The sequence below is a fragment of the Zalophus californianus genome, chromosome 15, assembly GCF_009762305.2.
Source record: "Zalophus californianus isolate mZalCal1 chromosome 15, mZalCal1.pri.v2, whole genome shotgun sequence".
Lineage (NCBI taxonomy): Eukaryota > Metazoa > Chordata > Mammalia > Carnivora > Otariidae > Zalophus > Zalophus californianus.
In genome coordinates, this window is record NC_045609.1 from 22,403,588 (window position 1) to 22,424,001 (window position 20,414).

A 20,414-nucleotide genomic window follows, 5' to 3' on the forward strand; every position below is an offset into this window, starting at 1 on the left:
ACAGACACCATTTCTGTTTTTTCCAATGTTCTACCATATGTAATGACATAACTGTTATTCTCCAAGAGCAAAAAGCCAGATCCCTCCTGTATATGGTGGCACTGGAAACTCTGCTGGCCGAACTGAAAACAGAGATGAAAGTCATTGAAGCGGCCTTGTTATGGAAGCATACACAGCCCCCATGACCCAGCACCTTTACGGTTTTGATGGTTTTCAGAAAAAGCTATTTAAGTCACACACGATATTTTGGTAGTCCTTAAAAAAAAAAGGAGGCATTTTATAGCTAAACAATTTTATTGGGTTTTTGTGAAATAAAAAACACGAAACAAACCACCATGGTTAAAGGCCATAGTCAGCATCAACCAAATGAACCAGCCACTTGGTTACAGTAGCTGATAACAAACACTAGTGGATATTATTGCTTATACCCCAGGTTCATTTATATGTCCATTATGTTTTGGCAAGATTACAATCACATGGGAACTTTGGTTGTATAAATTCGACTCTGACCACTCGCTAAAAACTCAACTTCTACCATTTTATGATGGGATATGTCAATTCTTCCTGAGTCTTGACATTTATCCTTTCATTTTGTCTCCTTTCTCCTTCTGCTAATGATTTACAACCCTACTGACCAAAACTTAAAGTAGATGCATTTACAACCATCCATTTCTACTCTATCACCCTCTCCTTTGTCATGAGAGGGTGAGGCATTCCTGGGCCTCTCCAAACTCTTGGATCTGGTGTGTATCCACAGCCAGGAATAAATGTCCATCTGTAATCTGGATAGATTTTCAAATGCATATGGTTTTCAACACTGGGGTTTGGACTCAACTGTCTCTTTTCCAACTTCTGAAAGCTAGGAAAAAAAATCAACAGCCTTTAGCATCAGTAAGTTGACCTCCCAACAAAATAAGCCCCCGCCACCGCCATGCCACATCCCACGGCGGGTATGGCACTGTGACCTTAAAATGCTCCGTATGAGTGCTGTAACATTTTAATGTACAGAGAAGCAAGGACTGACTGCCTCTCCAAAGCTCCCCTGCTCAATACTTTCTATTTTAACACTGAAAACTCAGAATGACAAAGGGTCAGGCCTAACTCAACAATAGCACCATTTCCTAGACTCTTGGAATAAGATTCCTGTGTTGGAGAATGCAGGGACCCCAGACGACCCAGCCTCCAGCTTTGTGCCTTCACAGGCCCTGCTGACCTTCAGCAGGGGTGGGTGGTCTGCCTCAGCCCACTCCTCCAGCGGCCTGAATTTTCCCTGGGAAGAGTTAAAAATGCGTGTCTTACAAAGTGAAGTTGGCTGCAGGTGAGAGACCTGAGGAAGCCTGTTTCTGTGGGTGAGATGTGACGAGCCTGCAGACGATGAGACAAAGGCTGGGGATCCCTTCCCTTGCCCATCTCAGTTCAAGTCTTTGAAGAATCTGCACGCAGAAGCATGGCAAGATCCAGGAACACGGAGAGACACAAACCCTCACACAGCCACCCAAACACCAATGCTCCTACGGTATCTTTTGTGTTCAGGTCCACCGGTGGGTTTGCCCTGGATAATGCTGGGACTGAATAAGCCCTTCTAATGATTATAAAGATTATCCTTTTGAATCTGGACATTTTAAACAACAGAAGACTTGGTATCACTGTATTTTACATGGCACATATAACCATATAACCATATAATTACTAGCACTTACACAGCAAATATTGTAAATACACATTCTTGGAGTTGACTTGGTAATTATACCAGTGTTATTCGGCAGAACAAAGATTAAACACTCTCTAACTTGCACTTGGGGGAATTTCATTCCAACCCTGTACTTCACAACCAGAGGATAACCCTCTAATCATGCAATAATGCCTGGTGGTCATGTGGGCCAAGAGAATCACAGGGCGACTTCATGGTTAATTTGTGGCCTGTAAAATAAAGTAATACATAGTATTTTCATTTCAACAAAATACAAGAGAGACCATATAAAAATATTTTCCAATTTGGACTTTGAAACATGAAAGCTGGATTTTTTTTTCCTTGGTATAAAAAGAAACGAAGTAACGGACTAAAGTTTATTAAGCCTTCTAACAAAAAATATACATATAAGTTTAAGGAATGCAGTGAGCATTGACTTCCCTTTTTTGTCCAGGCTCATGGATGGGGAGCTTGTGCTTTGATCCCGACAAAGATAAATGCACAACAGTGGAGGAAGATCAGTGCCTGAAACCTGAACTACGACTTATCTCTAATAATAAGACTAATTTTACAGTAGTGCTTTTAAAAGTGGTGTGTCAGATGACTGATTTTTGTCTCTTCCCCCTCAGGCAACTGCTGGAGATGAATTCCAGAAGCACCACTTTCGTCTTGAGTGATGTTTATTTAGTGCAATATCTTCCTTCTCGCGTTCCCTTTTCACACGCTGGTAGTGGTCTTCTTCCTTCAGATACCACACGGGGGGCCAGCGGTGCCGCTCAAAATATTCCTGGTTGTCTGGTGAAGGAAAGGTGCAGATGATGAGACCCGCTGTGTCCGTCGAGGGCTTCTATATTCTAGGTTTTGTGCCCCGTGCTTCTCGTATATGCTCCCTTCTACATCCTCCCAACAACCCGGTGTGTGGGGATTAGGGATCAGCGGTACGACCATTTGCAGATTGGGACACTCAGGTTTCGAGAGTTAGAATCACTTGCCTGAAGTAGCTGGGCACGGAGAACCTGAACCCAGGACCACCTGGTTTCCGAGCGGAAGCTTGCTCCTCGGCATGCCTCCCTAGACAAGGGTGAGCCCACCCCCCTTGCATGCTCTGCGGCAGGGAACCCCGGACCCCGCTCCACGCAAATCTCCCAAGCATGAAGTTCTTCAAAGAGGATTCCTGCCCCACAATTCCTTGTGTTGTGTCACGGCACGTGACCGCCAGCCAGTCACAAGGACTTCTCCTGGAGCTGCCTGGGGCCTGTGCTCAAGGGCACAGAGGGTCAACAATGCAGTCAGAGGCGATGAGAACCGGACCAATGGGAACCTGTGTTCTCACCTGTGGATTTCGATTTGATCTCCTTGCGGAACTTGGAACACACGCTGTTGTAGTTGGTGCAGATGTGGTGCAAACACCAGGCGGCCAACTGGTGGGCATTGTGGAACTACAGGGAAGTGACCAAAAAGGGTGTCAGACTCTACTTTCTAAAGTGGGGCCACAGAGAAATCGTCAGCCACCCTAGGGGTGACAGAGATAAGGGGCCCGCGTGACTGATTCGGTAAACCTCTTGTTTTGACTACAGTGTTTTGACTTTGGCTACGGTGCCGACGCCAGCCCAATATAGCGCTTGGCACACCCCTTCCTTACCCCTGTGACAGGTGCACCAAAAATAATCACCGGTATCAGATCAGGAACTGAAAGCACCCCTCACCACCCAGCCTCCCCCGCCACTGGCCCGCTAGTGACTCATGACTGTGGCCTCTGGAAGGTGCCAGCCGGCAGCAGAGCAGTGACATGGACTCTGGTTAAGGAAGCCTCAGCCACAGAGCACTCCGTGTCGCAGGTCAGAGCTCGCCTCGCTGGGGCCAAAGATCTGAAAGAGGAGACTGAGGAATGTGTGACTGTCCTGTACCTGTCCTTTGGTTACATAAGAAGAGCGGGCGGTGTGGGCAGGGTGGCAGGGACCCGACACTCCACAGCGTCTCCTTTCTGAGCAGATGCTCGGGGGGATGGAGCAGCTGAAGTAGCTGTGACCAAAACAGACTTGGTGCTCAAAATGCCACAGTCACCTCCCCATTCCTACCCAAGTTTGGCAAGTCTCCCCCCACCCCACACTTTGTCTGTGTCCTCAGCTATCCATTCAGTTTGTGGGTCTTGAGGTGTCTTTGATCAGGCGAAACCCTGAAACCCTACAGGGTGCTCCCTTGGGGGCCCACATCTCTGCCATGAACGAGGGCCCGTATAAAAGCCGACGTCCCCAGAAAATAACTCAAGAAACTCTGAGAGTTGCAAACCCAACATTATAGACCATTTTTGCTGGTGCTTCCAACTTCTCTTGAGATCAGATTTCTTTCTGAAAGTAAGACTCGGGCACCGGGGTCCTGGAGTTGGCTTGGACCTGCCCAAGAGCGTCAACGGTGCACATTTCTTCCCTACTCCGAGGTCAGCAATTTCACGTTGTTAAAATTGGTCAGGTGGGGGTGTTTATACCCTGGACACTGGAAAATGCAACAGATCGGGTGCCACCTGTCTGCACACTGATGGTTAAATAAACCCAGCATGCCACTAGGCGAGGGTCTCATGAGTGAGCTACGGTATGGGAGGCTCCAGCCTAAACTCTTCCTGCCGAGGCTTGTCAGGGCAGGGACCCAGAGCAAACAGACACAACTGCAAATCACTACCTCAAGTAGACTGGCTCTATATGCAGTGCTGGGCCGTTACATTTTTCTCCAGGAGGAGTACTTACTAGAGAGAGCACAAGTCATAAACTGTGCCCTGGACCTATTTCGAGAGACCTCAAACTCCAAGTGTGGACAACCCATTTTGGTGGGACCTTGCTGATCCTACTGCAACAGATGACCGTTCTGCGTTTTCACTGTAACCTCTATTAGGCTATTTTTCACGCTGGATTTTAATAACGTGGGCTTCTGTCTATTTCTCTCACTGTCTATGATTGCCCCGAGGGCAGAGAATCTGCCATTTATATCCACGCGTCCTTTTGTCTAGGGCGGTGCTGGATGTGTGGGGAGAAAACCACAAACACTCGTTGCATAAGTCCAAACCAGGAGGTTGCTGTAAAGTCTGATTCTGCCTTTTCCCCTTTTGAATGCGAACCGTTCCTGTGCAACTTGACCTGCTGCTTGCCTCCCTCCTCTCCCTGAAACCGCCTCCTCCCCCTTGATTGAGAAAGAGCTATTCAAATCACCTGACCTAAGGCTTGGTAAACCTCGGCCCTAACAGAGAGGGAACAAAGAAAACTGAACCCAATTGGCTGAAGAAAGGACCTAAGAATGTCTTCTTCGTTCCTTCAGAGTGTAAACTCAGGGTCAGTCAGTCTATGCCAGGGACGAAGCATCCCACACATGCCACAGGGTTCTACTCTTCGCTGCCCGTTCTTGAACATTCTCTCCCACTTGATTCTCAAAATAATCTGTAAGGTTGATAGGATGTGAATTATCAACCCCATTCCTTACAGATAAGGAAACAGAGGCAGAGTTTAGGTTTGTGCCTTGTGTAAGTCATTCGGGACAAAGCTGAAGCCGGATCTCGGGGCCTCTCTGGAAGAGTTGCAAGTGTGTACGGGGATTATGGAATCACAATATTGATATTAACAAATACTGATTCTGGAAAACCCCAGGAAAGCTGCAGTGAGATGTGGGGCATTACCGCGCTTCATGGAGTTCTAGAAACCGTCTGATCTTGGCCAATATGTGTCCAAGAATTCAAACAAGGAGAGACAGAACCTTCCCCTATCATGCCCCAACTTGTTCTCCCACATGTGAAGCTGGTGCCTCGGGGGACAATGGGGCTGGCGTGGGGTAGGGTCCGTGTTGTTTTCTCAAACGAAGCCCAGCAGGGGGAATGGTGCATGAAACGTGAAACTCTCAGATCTTCTCAGTGTACACAGGGCCCTCTGTGACTCAGTGGTGACATCTTTATTTAGACAGATGCAACAGCGGAATGTTTGATCAGCATTAAATGAACTGGTTGAACACACTTAAAAGGTGAAAGGCAAATTGTTACAAACCTGGGCCAATTCCAAATACGAGAGCACTTCCCCGTCAATGCCCACGCCACTCATCGCGGCCTTGGTCAGCTCCTGGACAGCATACTGCTCTGGGGAAGAGAGAGAACGGGAGAAAGTTGAACCATACCCTTGCAAGCCAGACATCTCACTTACAGAGTCTGGACTGGGACCACCTAAGAGGAGAGGAATATGGGACACAGCTCTGGCAGTCATCCGAACTGAACTCAGGGCCCACTGTGATGGTTGGCCTTTCAGCATGGGGAGTTCTGGTCTCTGGCCATCGCACCAACAACTCCGGGACACTTGTTTGCACTTCTGAAATAGCTAGAGTCCTCAAGACCTTCAGTGTCCAGTATGGTGACTACTGGCCAGGTGAGCCGACTGAAACTTAAATTGAAATGAAATAAAATTAAAAATTCACACCCTCAGCCACACTAGTCACACCAAAGTGCTCAACAGCTACACGTGTATTGGGCAACACAGACACAGAACATTTACACCACTGCAGACAGTTCTATTGGATAGTGCTGCTCTGGATTGTCCAGTGCCTTCCTAGAATCCTCTAGACTCTCTAGTATCTTCCTGTTTGACAGTTTCCCCGCTCATATCACTCCAATTCTCAATAATCTCTGAAAGTGGAAGGACTGAGTAACAGGAATGAATCCATATGGGGAATTAAAAATGTGAATGCAGATGTCTTTCTCAACAGCTGCAGATGGGTGACATATTGTTCAGCCTGTTAGATTCTAACGACTGGGGGGGAACCTTCAACTGGAAGTAACAAAAATCTAGCTGGGAGAGCCATTTCTGCCTGGGAGCTGTGCCCAAGGCTTCTAAGTTGGATCTAAATTGTGATTCTGAGATGGAGTGGTCTCCTGCCTCTGCTTGGGCCGTCCCCTGCCTTTGGGACTGACGCGTGTGGGTACAATCTGGGCCCACACCCCTAGCTCCCTGAGGTTGAGGTACTCTTTTCATTTCCAGCATTGCATCTGTTCTTCTAATCCAGTAAACTGTCCCAACCCTGCTTACCTTCTGTTCTACGCACTTGGTAGTCAACATGTCTCTATCTGGTCAATACGATATCTAGATGGGAATGGTTTCTTTGGCACAACTTTCATCAGTTGGATGGACAAAGAACTACTTGGAAATACATTTTCCGAAGAAGTCATCAGGCTTTTTGATTTTAGGTAACAGCAACATTTCTTGATACTCATTTAACACGTTGGCTTGCAACACATTCTTACCCCAGAGACTGATTTTTAAAAACTATGTTCTGAACACTCTTATACTTACCCAACATTATAAATGATTACAGGGATCATCTTAGGCAGCTGTATATTTAATCCTAGCAGTAATAGTAGCATTTAATAACAAAAGGAAACAGGCTTAGAAGTCTGCAGTTCACACCAGAACCTCTCTTTGATTCAGTTCCTTTCACAGAGAGGTCAGTCCCAAGTTTTTGTCACCGTACTTCATATTTAAGCAAAAATGGCACTAGTTTAAGATTAATCACAAACCTTGTTCAACAGATTTGGTTCCAAATTGTTTTTGACCACTTAAAAAAAAAATCAAATTCATCCTCAAAGGATACCTACTTGTAAACACTGAATAGTCACACAGATCAGAACCTATACTTTGAAAAAAGGAACTGCCCACTGCAGCCTCCTAGAGGTAACATTTAAAAAGCAGGGCACTCTTGTGGACCTGTGGCTCCAGGGTTGTTGGTTAAAAACGGGTTTTAAAAAAATAGCAGTGCTTCAACAATCTCTCTCTTTTTATCCGGCGGGGGGGGAAGAAGTAAGGCAAGGAGAGGGCTTGGGTTTCCAGCTGGCTGAGTATAGCAGAAACGTGGGGTCCAGAGAAACACATTTTATTCCAAAGACACCTGCCAGAAAGTGAAGTGCAGATATGACCTGTTGGTCTGTTCAAACATTCATTTTCATTCACTTCCTGATTCAACAGGTATTTATTGGGAGGCTAATATGCTCAGGCACTTTGCCCTGTGCTGGGGACAGTAAGCCAGTGTACAAAGCTGTCACTATTTCTGCTCTCACGGCTCACAGGAGTCAGCTAATGCAGTGACAAACACCCAGATTGCTAACTGACCCCTCTTGTGAATGAAGCTGAAGGTTTACATTTAGGAAACAGGTATGTGAATAATACATGTATCCTATTTAGACCTGCTTCAGCCTAACAACTGAACAAATCCAGAAATGATTTTGGGAAGTGAAGCCAAGTCCCCCTTTCTTCTTTCTCCCAAAATGCTCTTGACAATGTCAGAACATTTTCTAAAATAGCTTTAAAAAAACCACTTACATAATGCTTACTAGGTGCCAGACACTGTTCTGAGAACTTTATATATATCTTAACTCCTTAATCTTTGTAATAACTCTACGGGAGAATAACATGATCCCCATGCTAAAGAGAGAGAGCAGACACAGAGTGGTGAAGTGTGAAGTCATCTAGCCAGTAAATGGTGGAGTCAGGATCTGAACCCGAGCAGTCTGGCTCTGCAGCCTATGTTCTTCACCATGGCCTCCTACTGCTCTTTCTTAAAGACTGTGTCTGAGCACACATCAGGGGAATAATGTGGACACAACAGTTTTATTTCCAATCCCACGGTCCACAAATGAGGCAGAGTGCATAGAGCTTGGGTCTCAAGGGCTGGGATCACGCATCACTCATCTTGATAATTGTGTCCCCCTACACGGTCTACCACAAAGTAGGTGCTTAAGAAATATTTGTGGAATTGAACTGGGCTATCTGATATATTTGATCTACTTATTTTTTTTTAAAGATTTTTATTTATTCATTTGAAAGAGAGAATGAGATAGAGAGAGAGAGCATGAGAAAGGGGAGCGTCAGAGGGTGAAGTAGGCTCCCCGCTGAGCAGGGAGCCCGATGTGGGACTTGATCCCGGGACTCCAGGATCATGACCTGATGAAGGCAGTGGCTTAACCAACTGAGCCACCCAGGCGCCCCCATTTGATCTACTTATTATCACCCTGCACAAGACAGTCCTATACTGGGTGATAAAAATTTAATTTTTATTCCCTGGAAATGTTATTTTTGCTTAAATGTGATTTTGATAAATTTGACAGTCAGACCCTGCATGACCCTGAGTCATCAGACTTACCTGCAAGTGCAACCAAGTGTGGCAGGCAAAATCTGTTTGCCAAGGCAATTAATTCCAGTGGGTCCAGGTCCAAGTTAGGTGACAACTGCTTGGTATAAAGATAATCCAATACCGCTTGCATTGACATCTTGTTTATGTTCGGGAGATATACCTGAAATGTTATTTGAAAAGCTAAGTTCTGCTGAAGAAAGCAGTGGGTGCATTTCCAGGCTATACTGCTTATAAATAACCCAACCATACAATTTGATATTGGCAAGTCTGGGATACCTGCTTTAAGGCCGAGCGTAGAAGTCATTCGCTATTTATTGCTTCAAACCTAACAGTTTGATTTGTAGATGACAAAGGAGTGGGCCACGCTGCCTGACAAAGCCTGATTTGGAATTTTTAAATGGCTATTTGGACTTATAAATCAGACAAATGGTCTGTAAATGTATGATGACATTATGGGCTCTCCTCACCAAGTACTTTCTAATACTCTATTGTGGGGAAAGAAATCTCCCAGCAACATGACAGGTGTGGGGGGTAGCTGCAAACCACACTGTTGCTGACACACGATAGAGCCCCGCTCTCTAAGATGTCAAAACAGAGGATGAGCAACCACCCTCGTTGCCACAGTGACTGGTCCATGATTCCAACATTCTATCAATATATGCAAACACAATATACACACTTCATTATTTTTCCTATGGCACAACCACACAGATTCAAAATTATTGGAACATTATCAGGTTATCAGTAGATTCAGAGAATCCAGAGAAGTCCTTACCTGGGACATGTGGGGAACAGTTGGTTGGGTCTGGTAAACTCTCCTTTGTAGGAGTCACCTAATCTTGAGACCTCCTGAGCACCTGTAGTTCTTGCCAATATTGATACCTGCTAGGGTTTGCTAGAGAGCCAGGGCAGGGACCAGTGAGGATGTACACGACACAGCAGCACACACTCAAACTAACCCCACAGGTTGGGCCCTGGTATAGGACAGAACAGCACCATTGCCTTTGACTCCAGGCATGATGATGGTGATAAAAATTAACCTTAATGGAAGGCCTCCTTCACACGCGGTCATGTGCTAAGCTTCCCACACGCAGTATCTAATCTGATCCTTATATTCTCCCTAGGAGGAAAAAACTATTATTTTTGCCATTTTACAGGTAAGGAAATTGAGGTTCATGGAGTATAGTAAGGCCCCTATCCAAGGTCACGGAGCTAGTAAGTGACTGGGCTTTGAACCTAGGGAGTATAATTCTATGCTCAGAACCGCTGTGCAGTACAAGAAACCCTTCATGGCAAGGAAGCTAAGGTTTGGGTCACAGTACAATTAAGTACCATATTTCACTAACAGTTCTTAAGCATTAGATTTCTAAGTTCAAAAGGATGAACAGTTATTAACTGCCTATTTCTGGTACTTAATAGACCTCTGTACACCACATAAAGATACAATATGTGATTATACCTCTATTACACGATTACATCTGCATTATATATCTCATCTTTCCCTTTATGTATATATTACCGCCACAATCGACATGGGGCTCATGGCCAATGCGTTCTGGTGTCGTGGTTCCAGATTCATTTAAGCGATAGCAACTTGTACCATCCTCCTGCACAGCCACCAGCCACCTCAGACAGAATATCCTGGCAGACAGAACTTTCTCCTACTGTATCAAAGGGAAGGCCCCCCCCCAGACCTTCCCAGAAATAGTTAAGAAAATTATACACCCACCCCCCTTTCGGACATAGTCGATGATAACAATTATGATCTGGTAAATAAGCTGCATGGGTCATTACCATCAAGGATTTGACAAGTGTCATCTTTCGAGTTTCTAGCACAGCAACAGATACAACTTGGCAAGTAGAAACTGTTACTGATGTTATTTGAAAATAAGCCATTGTATTGTAATTAATTGCTGTTCCAGTGAATCTAACATCAGTTATACTTGCGTATATGCTTACGTACATACATGTTGACACATACGTGCATTTATCTTATACAGATCGGGTCTGGATTCGCACAGTTTTCTAGATAATTGAAGTTGTGAAACTTGAAAATTTGGACCATTTTGATAGTGAAAGCATATACATTTTACAAAGTCCTAAGTGCTATAAAGAATTAGGGATCATAAATGTAAACAGTGCCAGAGCTTTCTACGAAGCCCTGCTCTCAGCTACGGGGATACCTGATGTTTTGGAAAATAGTGGCTTGGAGGACAAGGCAAGAGGCTGGTGCAGGCCCAGGGGTTTGTCACTAAAATGAGTGTGACCTCTGGCAAATCGTTCACCCTCTCTGATCCTCGGTGTCCTCATGCATTATCTGGGCGTTATTTGGAAGAGGTGATACCTACAGCTTTTTCTTCTTCACTGAGACTCTGGTTTTTGAAGATATTTGGATTACCTTAGCATTTTTTGGTAAGAGTGTGTTCTAAGTCACGATAAAATGAACTTCCTAAGTGAAAAGAAATTATTTCTGGCAGCAGGAGATGACAGATTCCTGTAAGCAGCCCTACCCCAATACTTCCAATGTCTTCGGCATGTTCTGACATTTGTAATCATCCATGACCTGCTTTCTCCTTCTTGCATAACACGATGCTAACAGTTTTCTGAAGCGATGGCTTTGTTGGGCAAAGAATGCTCGGGACCCTTAGAGCGAATGAGAATAAACTAAAAGCACGTTCGGAACCTGCACCTTTTTTTTTTCCTTTTTTTTTTTTTTTTAAAAGACCATTTCTGTGATTTTAATGTTTATGTATAACAATGGAGAGATCATTTCATAGAACTTTTAAAAATAATATAAAGCTAAATAAGAGATGGAATTAAGAATTTTGCATCCTACCTGCTGGATGTACGTTAAAAAAAAAAGTCAGCAAAGAGAATATAATGCTATCCTAAAAAACATCCCATAGTCCAGTGTCGTTGGTTTAAAATTTTAATTGTGAAAATCAGCTCAGACTATTAGGCTTATAATTAGAGACGGTCTCATAGAGAATGAGAAAGTATTCCAGATCCAGAGCATTGCTTACTACAAGCCAGGCATGCATTTTTAATGAACCACTTGCTGAGTACCTCTGGGGAGAGAATTATGCTTACTGCTACATTAAAAGTAATGAGAAAAATAGACGTCAAATACAATGTCTTCTTAAATATTAAGTGACAAAAAATGTTAAAGTAACATCAGTGTATATTTTCTTCCTTTCTGGATATGCATGAGAATTCTATTAATGCAAAAAAATAAAAAGACTGAATTTTGAGGGGGGAAGTCAGATTTTCATAGGACAACAGAGTTAATGGGTGCCCTAGAAAAGGGCAGATCCCAAGTGCCAATACAAGCCTACATCAGTCATGGAATATTTACTGAGCGTTTAACTGATGTTCCTCCCTCCCCATGATCCCTCTAACCACACTTTGCTAGTTTAGGAAGGGATCTGGGGGGCTTTTTAACTTAGGGCTTTCAGGGGACAAAGATTTTTAATCCCTCATGGAAAGAATTAAAACAAGACTCCTCCAGGACAATAGTCACCGATATTTCTTGAGCTTCCGTATGTTCCAAGCACCGAATTCTATGTTTATACATGTTTTCTCCTGACTTATCTGCCCTTTGAAGACGGTTCTCTTGTTATCCCCCATTTTACAGATGAGGACACAGGTTAGGAGATGGTCGCTCGCTTGCTCAAGGTCAAGCTGAGACTAGAGTTCATCACGACATAACCATTACAGTCTACAGGGGCAATCAAGGGGAGGGGCAGGCAGGGGCACACGTGTCAACAGCTCATGGCATTCTCAACACACTGACTAAATAAAGGGATCTGGCAGGGGCCTTCGGTTGCTTGGGTCCACGGTCTCTGTCTTCTAAGTTGGGCAGAATATATCCATACCTATTAGCCTCAGCTGCAGTGTTAATGGCCTAGTCTTTCCAGGAGGTCGTGCCACACAGGGGGCCCCTCCAGGAGAGGCTGTTCACCACGTATGTGTGCATTCACATTCTCTGCCAAGTTTTTGTTTTGGTCACCTCTCCTGTACATTTTAATCTGGAGCTGATTACGGTCCGTTCTGGGAAGCGGTGAAGGGGATTAGCATCTGTGAGGTCAGCTCTGACAGTGTCCCTTTGTGCCTGGGTTCCTGACCTTGATCAGCGTCTCTGCGCTGCTAACAGCAGGTGCTCGGCCGCACAATCAGCACACATTTCAGTGAGCTGGAAAAACAAGGGAAGCCAGCCTCCAGGTCCTTTATCTCTGGAGATGGCTGAAGTGGGTGAAAGGCCATTTGGATGAAGTTTTGTTAGTCGGTGGCTTCCCCAGATTTTCTTGGAAGTAAGAGTGAAAGAGTATTTAACCCTACCAACATCACAATAAGACTGACGGCAGCTACGTTTACTTAATGCTCCCGGGGTGATTTGCAAGGTCTGACTTTTACACCCCACTACCACGTTGTGGGTTATCATCATGCTTTCCAGACAGGGAGACCGGAGCTCAGAAAGGGGGTCACTTGCCCAAGGCCACGCAGCTTGTAAGTGGAAGAGTTGGGATTCAAGCCCCACGTCCTTCACTGGGCGGCCTCCACGACGCTGCTGCCGTCTCAGGGACGCGGCTCTGAAACCCCTTTGGTGGCATGGGAAAGACTTGGTTAGTTACAGCTGAGGACCTCCTGATTCAGAAAGGCTGCCAGACACCAAAAGAGGTCATCAGAATAATTCTTAACACTTTTTGCCCACACAGCAGACAGCCTTTTGCTGGGGGTTGGTTTAGGAGCAGTGGCAGTTTGTTCTGGAAGCAGGAGGTGGCCCAGGGACCTCCTCTGCCCCACCCCTCCCAGCTTGTGATTCTGCAGCCTTACTTGGGGATGCAAACGCAGGCTCCTGGGTCACAATGGGAGTGCTCAGATTTCTGCGGTGAGGGCCCCTTTTGGAAAGTCAGCTATTGTTTTCTTCATTTCTTTTAAAAGTGTGGAGAGAGATGCTGAGATATGCAAAACAAGCCTCTTGGGACAATAAACTTGATGGGGTGTCCCCGTGTTTTTTAAAAAAAAGATGGTTAAAAAATACTTTCAAAACTCAACAAAAATGCTTGCTCTTCTAAAGTTAGAAGTGCTTGAGTGGAATTTTTCTTTCTTTTCCAATCGAGTTTGTAAAAGGATGAACGGGTAGGGTCTTCAAGATACCGCTTGCTCTGCTCTAAGACTATCCTTCTTCTGGAGATAGGGTCGGTGCCCGAGAAGTGACTCAGTGGCCTCCGTGAGACTGAAGGGAGGTGTGTTCAGAGAAGGGACCATTTGCTCTGTTGCCATTTCCGCCCAGTGAACAAACCCTTGGAGAAGGCAAGTCCGGCCGAGCCTCGGGGAGTGCCGCAGCTCCAGGAGACCATCCAGGGCGTCCCCCATGCCCTGGGGCGTCCCTCACGGGGCAGATGAGAAGACTGAGGCCCAAGGGGGTGGCTTCTTAAGGCCCATCGTCTGGTCAGGGGCTCAGGTGAGCCCAGGACAGGGGTGACTGAGGAAGCTTTTCACTGCCTTAAACTTCTGGAAGACAGACTCTGCCCCTATTGGATGGGATTTTGCCAGTGTCTTGCTTGGGGACATTTGTTAAAAAGTAGAGCCGATCATGTTTTACAAATGAAAGCAGTGAGCAACAGACACCAGCTCCTCCTAACTGCAAAATTAAGAAGAGGGTGACCTGACACTCAAACACTGCCTAAGGAACTGGTTCAGGGGAGCAATTAAGTAATTGAAGTCGTCTGGTTAAACACATGCCCACTCACAGAGATACCCCTTGGGCTTTTCGGAAGGCACATACCTCACTGTTGGCGCTTTCCACAAACGAGCCCCCAAACATGGCGGCCATCCACCTGCAGCTACAGATCAGCAACGGTTTGTGGGCGCTGATGGCTCCATCATCCAACCTAAACATCACATCTGCCCAGGGATTGAGGAAACATAACCGTGAGCCAGCTTTGCTGAGTTCTGCCCATATTCGTCAACCTACATCTCCTTACTCTCTTCCATAGCTTAACTTGGTGATTTTGTATCAACCTCCACCTTTGGAACATCCAATTCTTTCTATGTCATTTGAGGATTGGGGGTAAACATTTAAAACTGCACATAAGCTCACAACACAAATTCTCTGAACCATACAGTACCATAAAGGAGAGGAATATTTTTTCCTCCTTACTATGAAAAATTTCAAAATAATAGAACAGTGGAAGAAACAGTACATTGTTAACATTCTGCCACGTTTGTTTTAACTATATATGTGTGTGTGTGCATAGATGGTGAATGTGTGTGTATATGTATACACTGTTTTAACAGATAGCATGACACTTCGAACTACTTTGTCAAGAGTTTTCTAAAAATAAGAACATTCTAGATAATCATATCATTATCACGCCTAAGAAAATCAGCAATGATTCCCAGTTTCATCCATTTTCTAGTTCATATTCAAAATTTTCCAATTATCTCTAAATTGTATTTATAGTTTGTTTATTTTTTTTTTTAAAGACAGTCCACTTGAAGCTCCACATTGTATTTGGTCACTATGCCTTTGCATTAAGGGGTGGGCGATTCAATTCATTTCACTTAAGGTCCATTGTTTAATTTACTGCAGCTTTGTAACATTGCTTTTCATTAACTTTCAAGATGGCTTCTATTTCATGATGGTCGTAAATATTATTTATAAGCTTTAAAATTAATGAACAGACTCAGTAATCAATGACTAAATGTATAGTACTACGTGTGTATCATCGTGACAGGCATTATGAAAGACAAAGACAAAACAGAAGCGTCCACATAAATAAAAGTCAGAAAGTCACATTTTTACAATGAAAATACACACACACAGAGGGCAATTTCAGAATTTAGTAGCAGTCTGTGCAAGCAAATATGTGAGGGCGCTGTGGCAGCAGACGGCATGGTCATCAAGGACAAAGAAGAGGTGAGGAAAATATAGAAGGGCAGGGTAAAGGGGTGTGAGAAAGAAAAGGAGCGGAGGTGGGCAGATGAGGCACTCCTGATGGGCACGCAGGTGGCTGCCAACGTCACCTCAAGGATTTCAGGGCCAAAGGGTCAGTGGAGAGTAGACTTGGTCAGGGAAAGGGCCCTGGAGGGGAATCATGAGCATCAAGCTGACTGGCTCTGGCGCAGGCTCAGGCTCAGGGGTAATGTGACTTACCTTCGAGGAGCACTGTGATACCGCGCTGCTTTAGAGGGGAGCTCGCGTACAAATCCTGCCTGTATTTCCTGGGGCAAGTTACCTAACCTTTTTGTCCCTCAGTTTCCCAGTCTGCAAAATGGAATAATCTTTAGCCCCTAAGTCCGCTAAGTCTGATAAGAACGAAATAGATGGATACATGCAAGCTAGAAGGGTAGATGAAAAAAATAAGCATTTATACCCGTTAGTGATGGTTAGTCTCTCCCTTGCTCGCGTATAGCTAATGTTTAATAAAACACAACCAAAGGGACCGATGGCTTTATCGTTGGACCTACTCACCTGAGAATGTCCCTTTGCTGAGACACTCTTTTATCCGATTGGCCTTCCTGACATGAAAAGCTTTTGTAATCTCCTGGTTCATGAAGGCTTCCTTGTTCATGATGTTTTCCACCATCATCCTCAAGTCAAACATCTCCAGAACCTCTGCAATCTGGGCCAGGCCCACCAAGTCCTTCTCCTTTTCATTCAGTTGTCCTGTGTACAGGAACTGGAGCAGGGTCCGGAAAGGGCCTGGCTGGACGGAGGAGTCCATCCTGACCACGGTGACGGGGCCCACCCGCTTTGAAACGGGATTGACTTGCATCTCCTTGTGCATGCCCACGAACCCCTTGCTCCAGCCTGACAAAGTCTGCATCTCTGGAATCGAGCTCTCGGCTTCCAGCCCCGGACCCTCCTGCTGGGACAGGTTTTGGCTCGAGGACTTCCACTGATTGGTCTGAGGGGTCCTTGGGGGGCCTTCCCCCCTCTCCTCATCTGGGTCAAGGCTCCATGCCTGCCCCTGGAAATCCCTGTTCTGCTTCTCTTTCTCACCAGCTCCTTCACTCCCATTTGGGGTTTCTTCACATTCCATTAAAAAAAGATCATAAAATTTGGAAGAGGAGGTAGCGAGGTAAATTCGATGTGCAAAGATGTGCTCCTGGTCCTGAAGGACAAACAGGACGTCGGCACACAGGGGATTGTCCAGTAAACAGGCAGCTTCGCTCGTCCCCATGGAGGGACATTCTGGAACTTTGATGACTGGTGGAGGGGCTTTTGGAGGTAGGAATGGTGCCTGAAGTAAAGGTTTCTGAACTTTCTTTAGGTGGGATTTCCAGAACTGCAGGTGTCTACGAGAAATCAGCGCTGCTCGGATTGCATTGTCAAACACGTCCTTGATGCCGAACTGGTCAAAGACGCTTGTCTCATAGTACGGTATGCCGAGTTCCTTCGCAACCTCTCGGCCTTTTTCGGGGGGCAGAATATCCCCTCTCTTTATGGGCCTAGAATAGAGGATTTAAAAGTTATAATCGGCCTCATTTTAGGAAAAAAATGGTAATGAGGGCCTATCAAAGCACCTAATAGAACTGTATCTTTAAAGTCCTATGCAGGCTTTTTTTTTTTTTTTTTAGAGATTTTTATTTATTTATTTGAGAGAGAGAGAGAGTATGAGCGGGGTGGGGAAGAGCAGAGGCAGAGGGAGAAGCAGACTCCCCGCTGAGCAGGGAGCCCAATGTGGGGCTCGATCCCAGGACCTGAGCCGAAGGCAGATGCTTAACCAACTGAACCACCCAGGCGCCCCCCCATGAAGGCTTTTAATAAAACTCTTGAAAAATCTATCAACCTCAAGTCTTCCAACCTTAAGCCTGCAGAAAAAAAATGCTTTCAGTAGTAACTACAGTAACTGAAGTATCAGCCGTATTTACTAGTTATATGATCCTGGGCAAGTTACTTAAACTCTTTAAGCCTTGGTTTTCCCATCGGTAAAATAGGAATAATAATAGTAAAACCCTACATTTTAAAGGACTCCTGAGAAGTTGAAATGAGATACTATGCTAGCCCACAGTAAGCGCCTGACAAATAGCAGCCATCGTCCCACTGTCACCTTCATCTTTGTCACCGGCACCTTATGCTTACATTTTGCTTTACAACCTTACAACAAATCCATATGCTTTTTCTCATTTGAGCCTCACAATAACCCTGCGGGTGTGATTTTCATCCACCTTCTGAAGAAACGGAGGCAGCGAGCTTAAAGGGTTTGCCTCAGGTCACGTTTGCAAGTTGCCAAGAGACCTCTGCCAAGCAATTAGAACCCCGTAGTTCTAGACTGGTTAACTGGTTCACATCCAACGGCCCATTAGGTCCCTTCCATCACGTCTGTGAGCCTTCTCTCATGTCTAACTGCTTCTCTTCTCTTCCACGTCTGCAGTGACTCTGTGATCCTCTTTTGCTTGGACTAGTGCATTAGCCTCTTGCCTGTCTGTCTTCAGACTCTCCACATTTTACCGCACAGTGCTCACTGCTGCAGGAAAAATCCTTACATAACGGAAGTATGACTTGCAGCTGTAATTCTTTTTCAATATTTCCTCTGGTTCCACAAAGCCCATGGAACAAAGGCTATGCCCTTTAAGCCGGCACACAAGGCCCATTACAATCTAATCAAACCCAGGGAGGCCAAACCTTTGGAAGCAGTGTAAGCAGAATAGTGCCACGACCATGGCATAACACGGTAAACGGGCAATATGTGATTTGTTGTTCTACTCCTCACAAACACACTCTTGATTCTGAGACATAATGTTAGGAATGGATCTTCCTCAATAAATATTTGGCTTTCAGAATCAAAGGTAATGTGCTTGACAGGTGCTGGTCTTAGGAGAAATACAAGACTGGCTAGAAATTGGATTTGAAGACCTGGATAGAAGGCAAGGAAAAATGGTAGGGTGTTGCGAAAGCGGAAGGGGGTGCAGGGAAGAAGGCTTAACTTCAAGGTTGGCTCCTCTGGGCATTTTGTGCTCCTGGTTCCCTGGGACTGCCTTGAAAATCACTAGCTGGTGACACTCCTCAAGGCTTAGTTCAAATACTGCCTCCTTCATGAAATCTCAGAGCTGCTCTACAGAAGGGACTGTCCCCTCTGCATCCTCTAGCACCCGTAAATCTCCTCTAGTCCTCCACGTCCGTGGTTGTGAGGCCTGATTATCTCAGCCGATTCTTTCCCACAGAAAGTTCTGGATGCCAGGGGCAGTCTCTTTCACCGTGAGTCCCCTTCCCCCCATGTGGCTTCTAATATGCAATGCCTAGTTCACGCATTTAACAGAAGGACTGTGAAAACCTAACATGAACCGTTTTCAGAAAATTTATCTGAAATGCACCAAGAACATCAGAAATTGTCTAAAGAAAGCACCATTTGCTTTTGCTGTGAGAGTATAAAAAGCTGCCTATACAAAATTTTTGTAATAAGCCTATTAGACAAACATCAAAGGAAGGTATTAATATCAACATTTTTGGGAAAACTATGCTCTTAGACATAAAATATATATATAATTATTTTTTATGAAGGGAATATGGAGGGTGCACAGGTTTTTAAAAACTCTTATTTCCCCCTAAAACTGGCATTCCACATTTTATACAGAGTCAAACAAATCCTCTTTCAGGTTGATTTTTAAACTTGTGACACTTTAAAAATATTTGCAACTATAGGTCCATATGATTTTTAAAAACTAGACACTGCCTTTTTGGGAATGAAATATTCTCAGAGGTTGGATTGAGGAAAATGAGAAGACTAAAAACACTCAGATGTGTGTATCTGTATGAACCTGATATTCCCGGGGCCAGGAACTGTGGCTAATCCCTCTGCACGTTCATGAACTTTACTATAATAATCATACTTTCAAGAATGACATTATTATGAGTAGCCAATGTTTTGTTTAATTTTTTACAAATTTCAAGGCACTTTTATTCACACCATGTCACAGTTGAAGAAGTCACTTCCAGCAATGGCCAACTGTTTTACAAAAATGGGTTCCTTACCTACGAGGGGATGGTGAGCCTGAGAAGGGTCAGGATTAACAAGCTAACTTAAAGCACATGGCTGACTGATGGGGCCCCAGGACCACTGAGGAGCGCAACCCTAGCCTACAGAGACATCTGTTACCTCTAAATTTTAATTTGGCCAGCACAGCAAATCACCGAGTCCCTTGGCTTACCTCGCTAAAGGGCGTCTGGCTCGATTAACAGCTTCAAGATCAGCATAGCGGAGGTCTAGCTGGCAGCCAACCAGAACAACAGGTGTGCGGGGGCAAAAGTGCTTGATTTCTTGATACCACATGGTTTTCACATGATTTAGGGAATTGGGATTCGCGATCGAAAAACAGAGGACCACAACATCAGACCTAAAAGGAAATCACAAAAGAAGTTGTATTGTCTTATCCCTTTTTTCCTTTTATCATTATGGTCCCCCCCACCCCATCCATCTAAGGCCATATCATGTCACAATAAAACAAAACAAAACAGAACAGAACCACGGATGTTAAAATACATCTCGGAGTCATGCAAACAGCTTGAGAAGCCCCCACATTCCAGCACCAACACAGCCTGAGTTTATTCTCATATCACACTGCGGAA

General features: G+C 44.9%; 1 protein-coding gene across 7 annotated transcripts in view; it reads right to left on the minus strand.

Moving 5' to 3' along the window:
* Nucleotides 1-282: 282 nt before the first annotated feature.
* RHOBTB1 (Rho related BTB domain containing 1) overlaps nucleotides 283-20,414 on the minus strand; it is a 120,431-nt gene continuing 100,299 nt past the window's right edge. For 6 of the 7 annotated variants that reach the window (XM_027596401.2, XM_027596400.2, XM_035724281.1 and 3 more), the window contains 7 exons: nucleotides 19,997-20,182; nucleotides 16,317-17,296; nucleotides 14,628-14,746; nucleotides 8,849-8,999; nucleotides 5,713-5,801; nucleotides 3,024-3,129; nucleotides 2,316-2,485 (listed from right to left, as the gene is read on the minus strand). In XM_027596401.2, the coding sequence (XP_027452202.2) occupies nucleotides 2,316-2,485; nucleotides 3,024-3,129; nucleotides 5,713-5,801; nucleotides 8,849-8,999; nucleotides 14,628-14,746; nucleotides 16,317-17,296; nucleotides 19,997-20,182 (1,801 nt within the window). Of the gene's footprint in view, nucleotides 2,486-3,023; nucleotides 3,130-5,712; nucleotides 5,802-8,848; nucleotides 9,000-14,627; nucleotides 14,747-16,316; nucleotides 17,297-19,996; nucleotides 20,183-20,414 lie in introns of all 7 variants that reach the window. The other variant, XM_027596402.2, reaches the window with a different exon arrangement.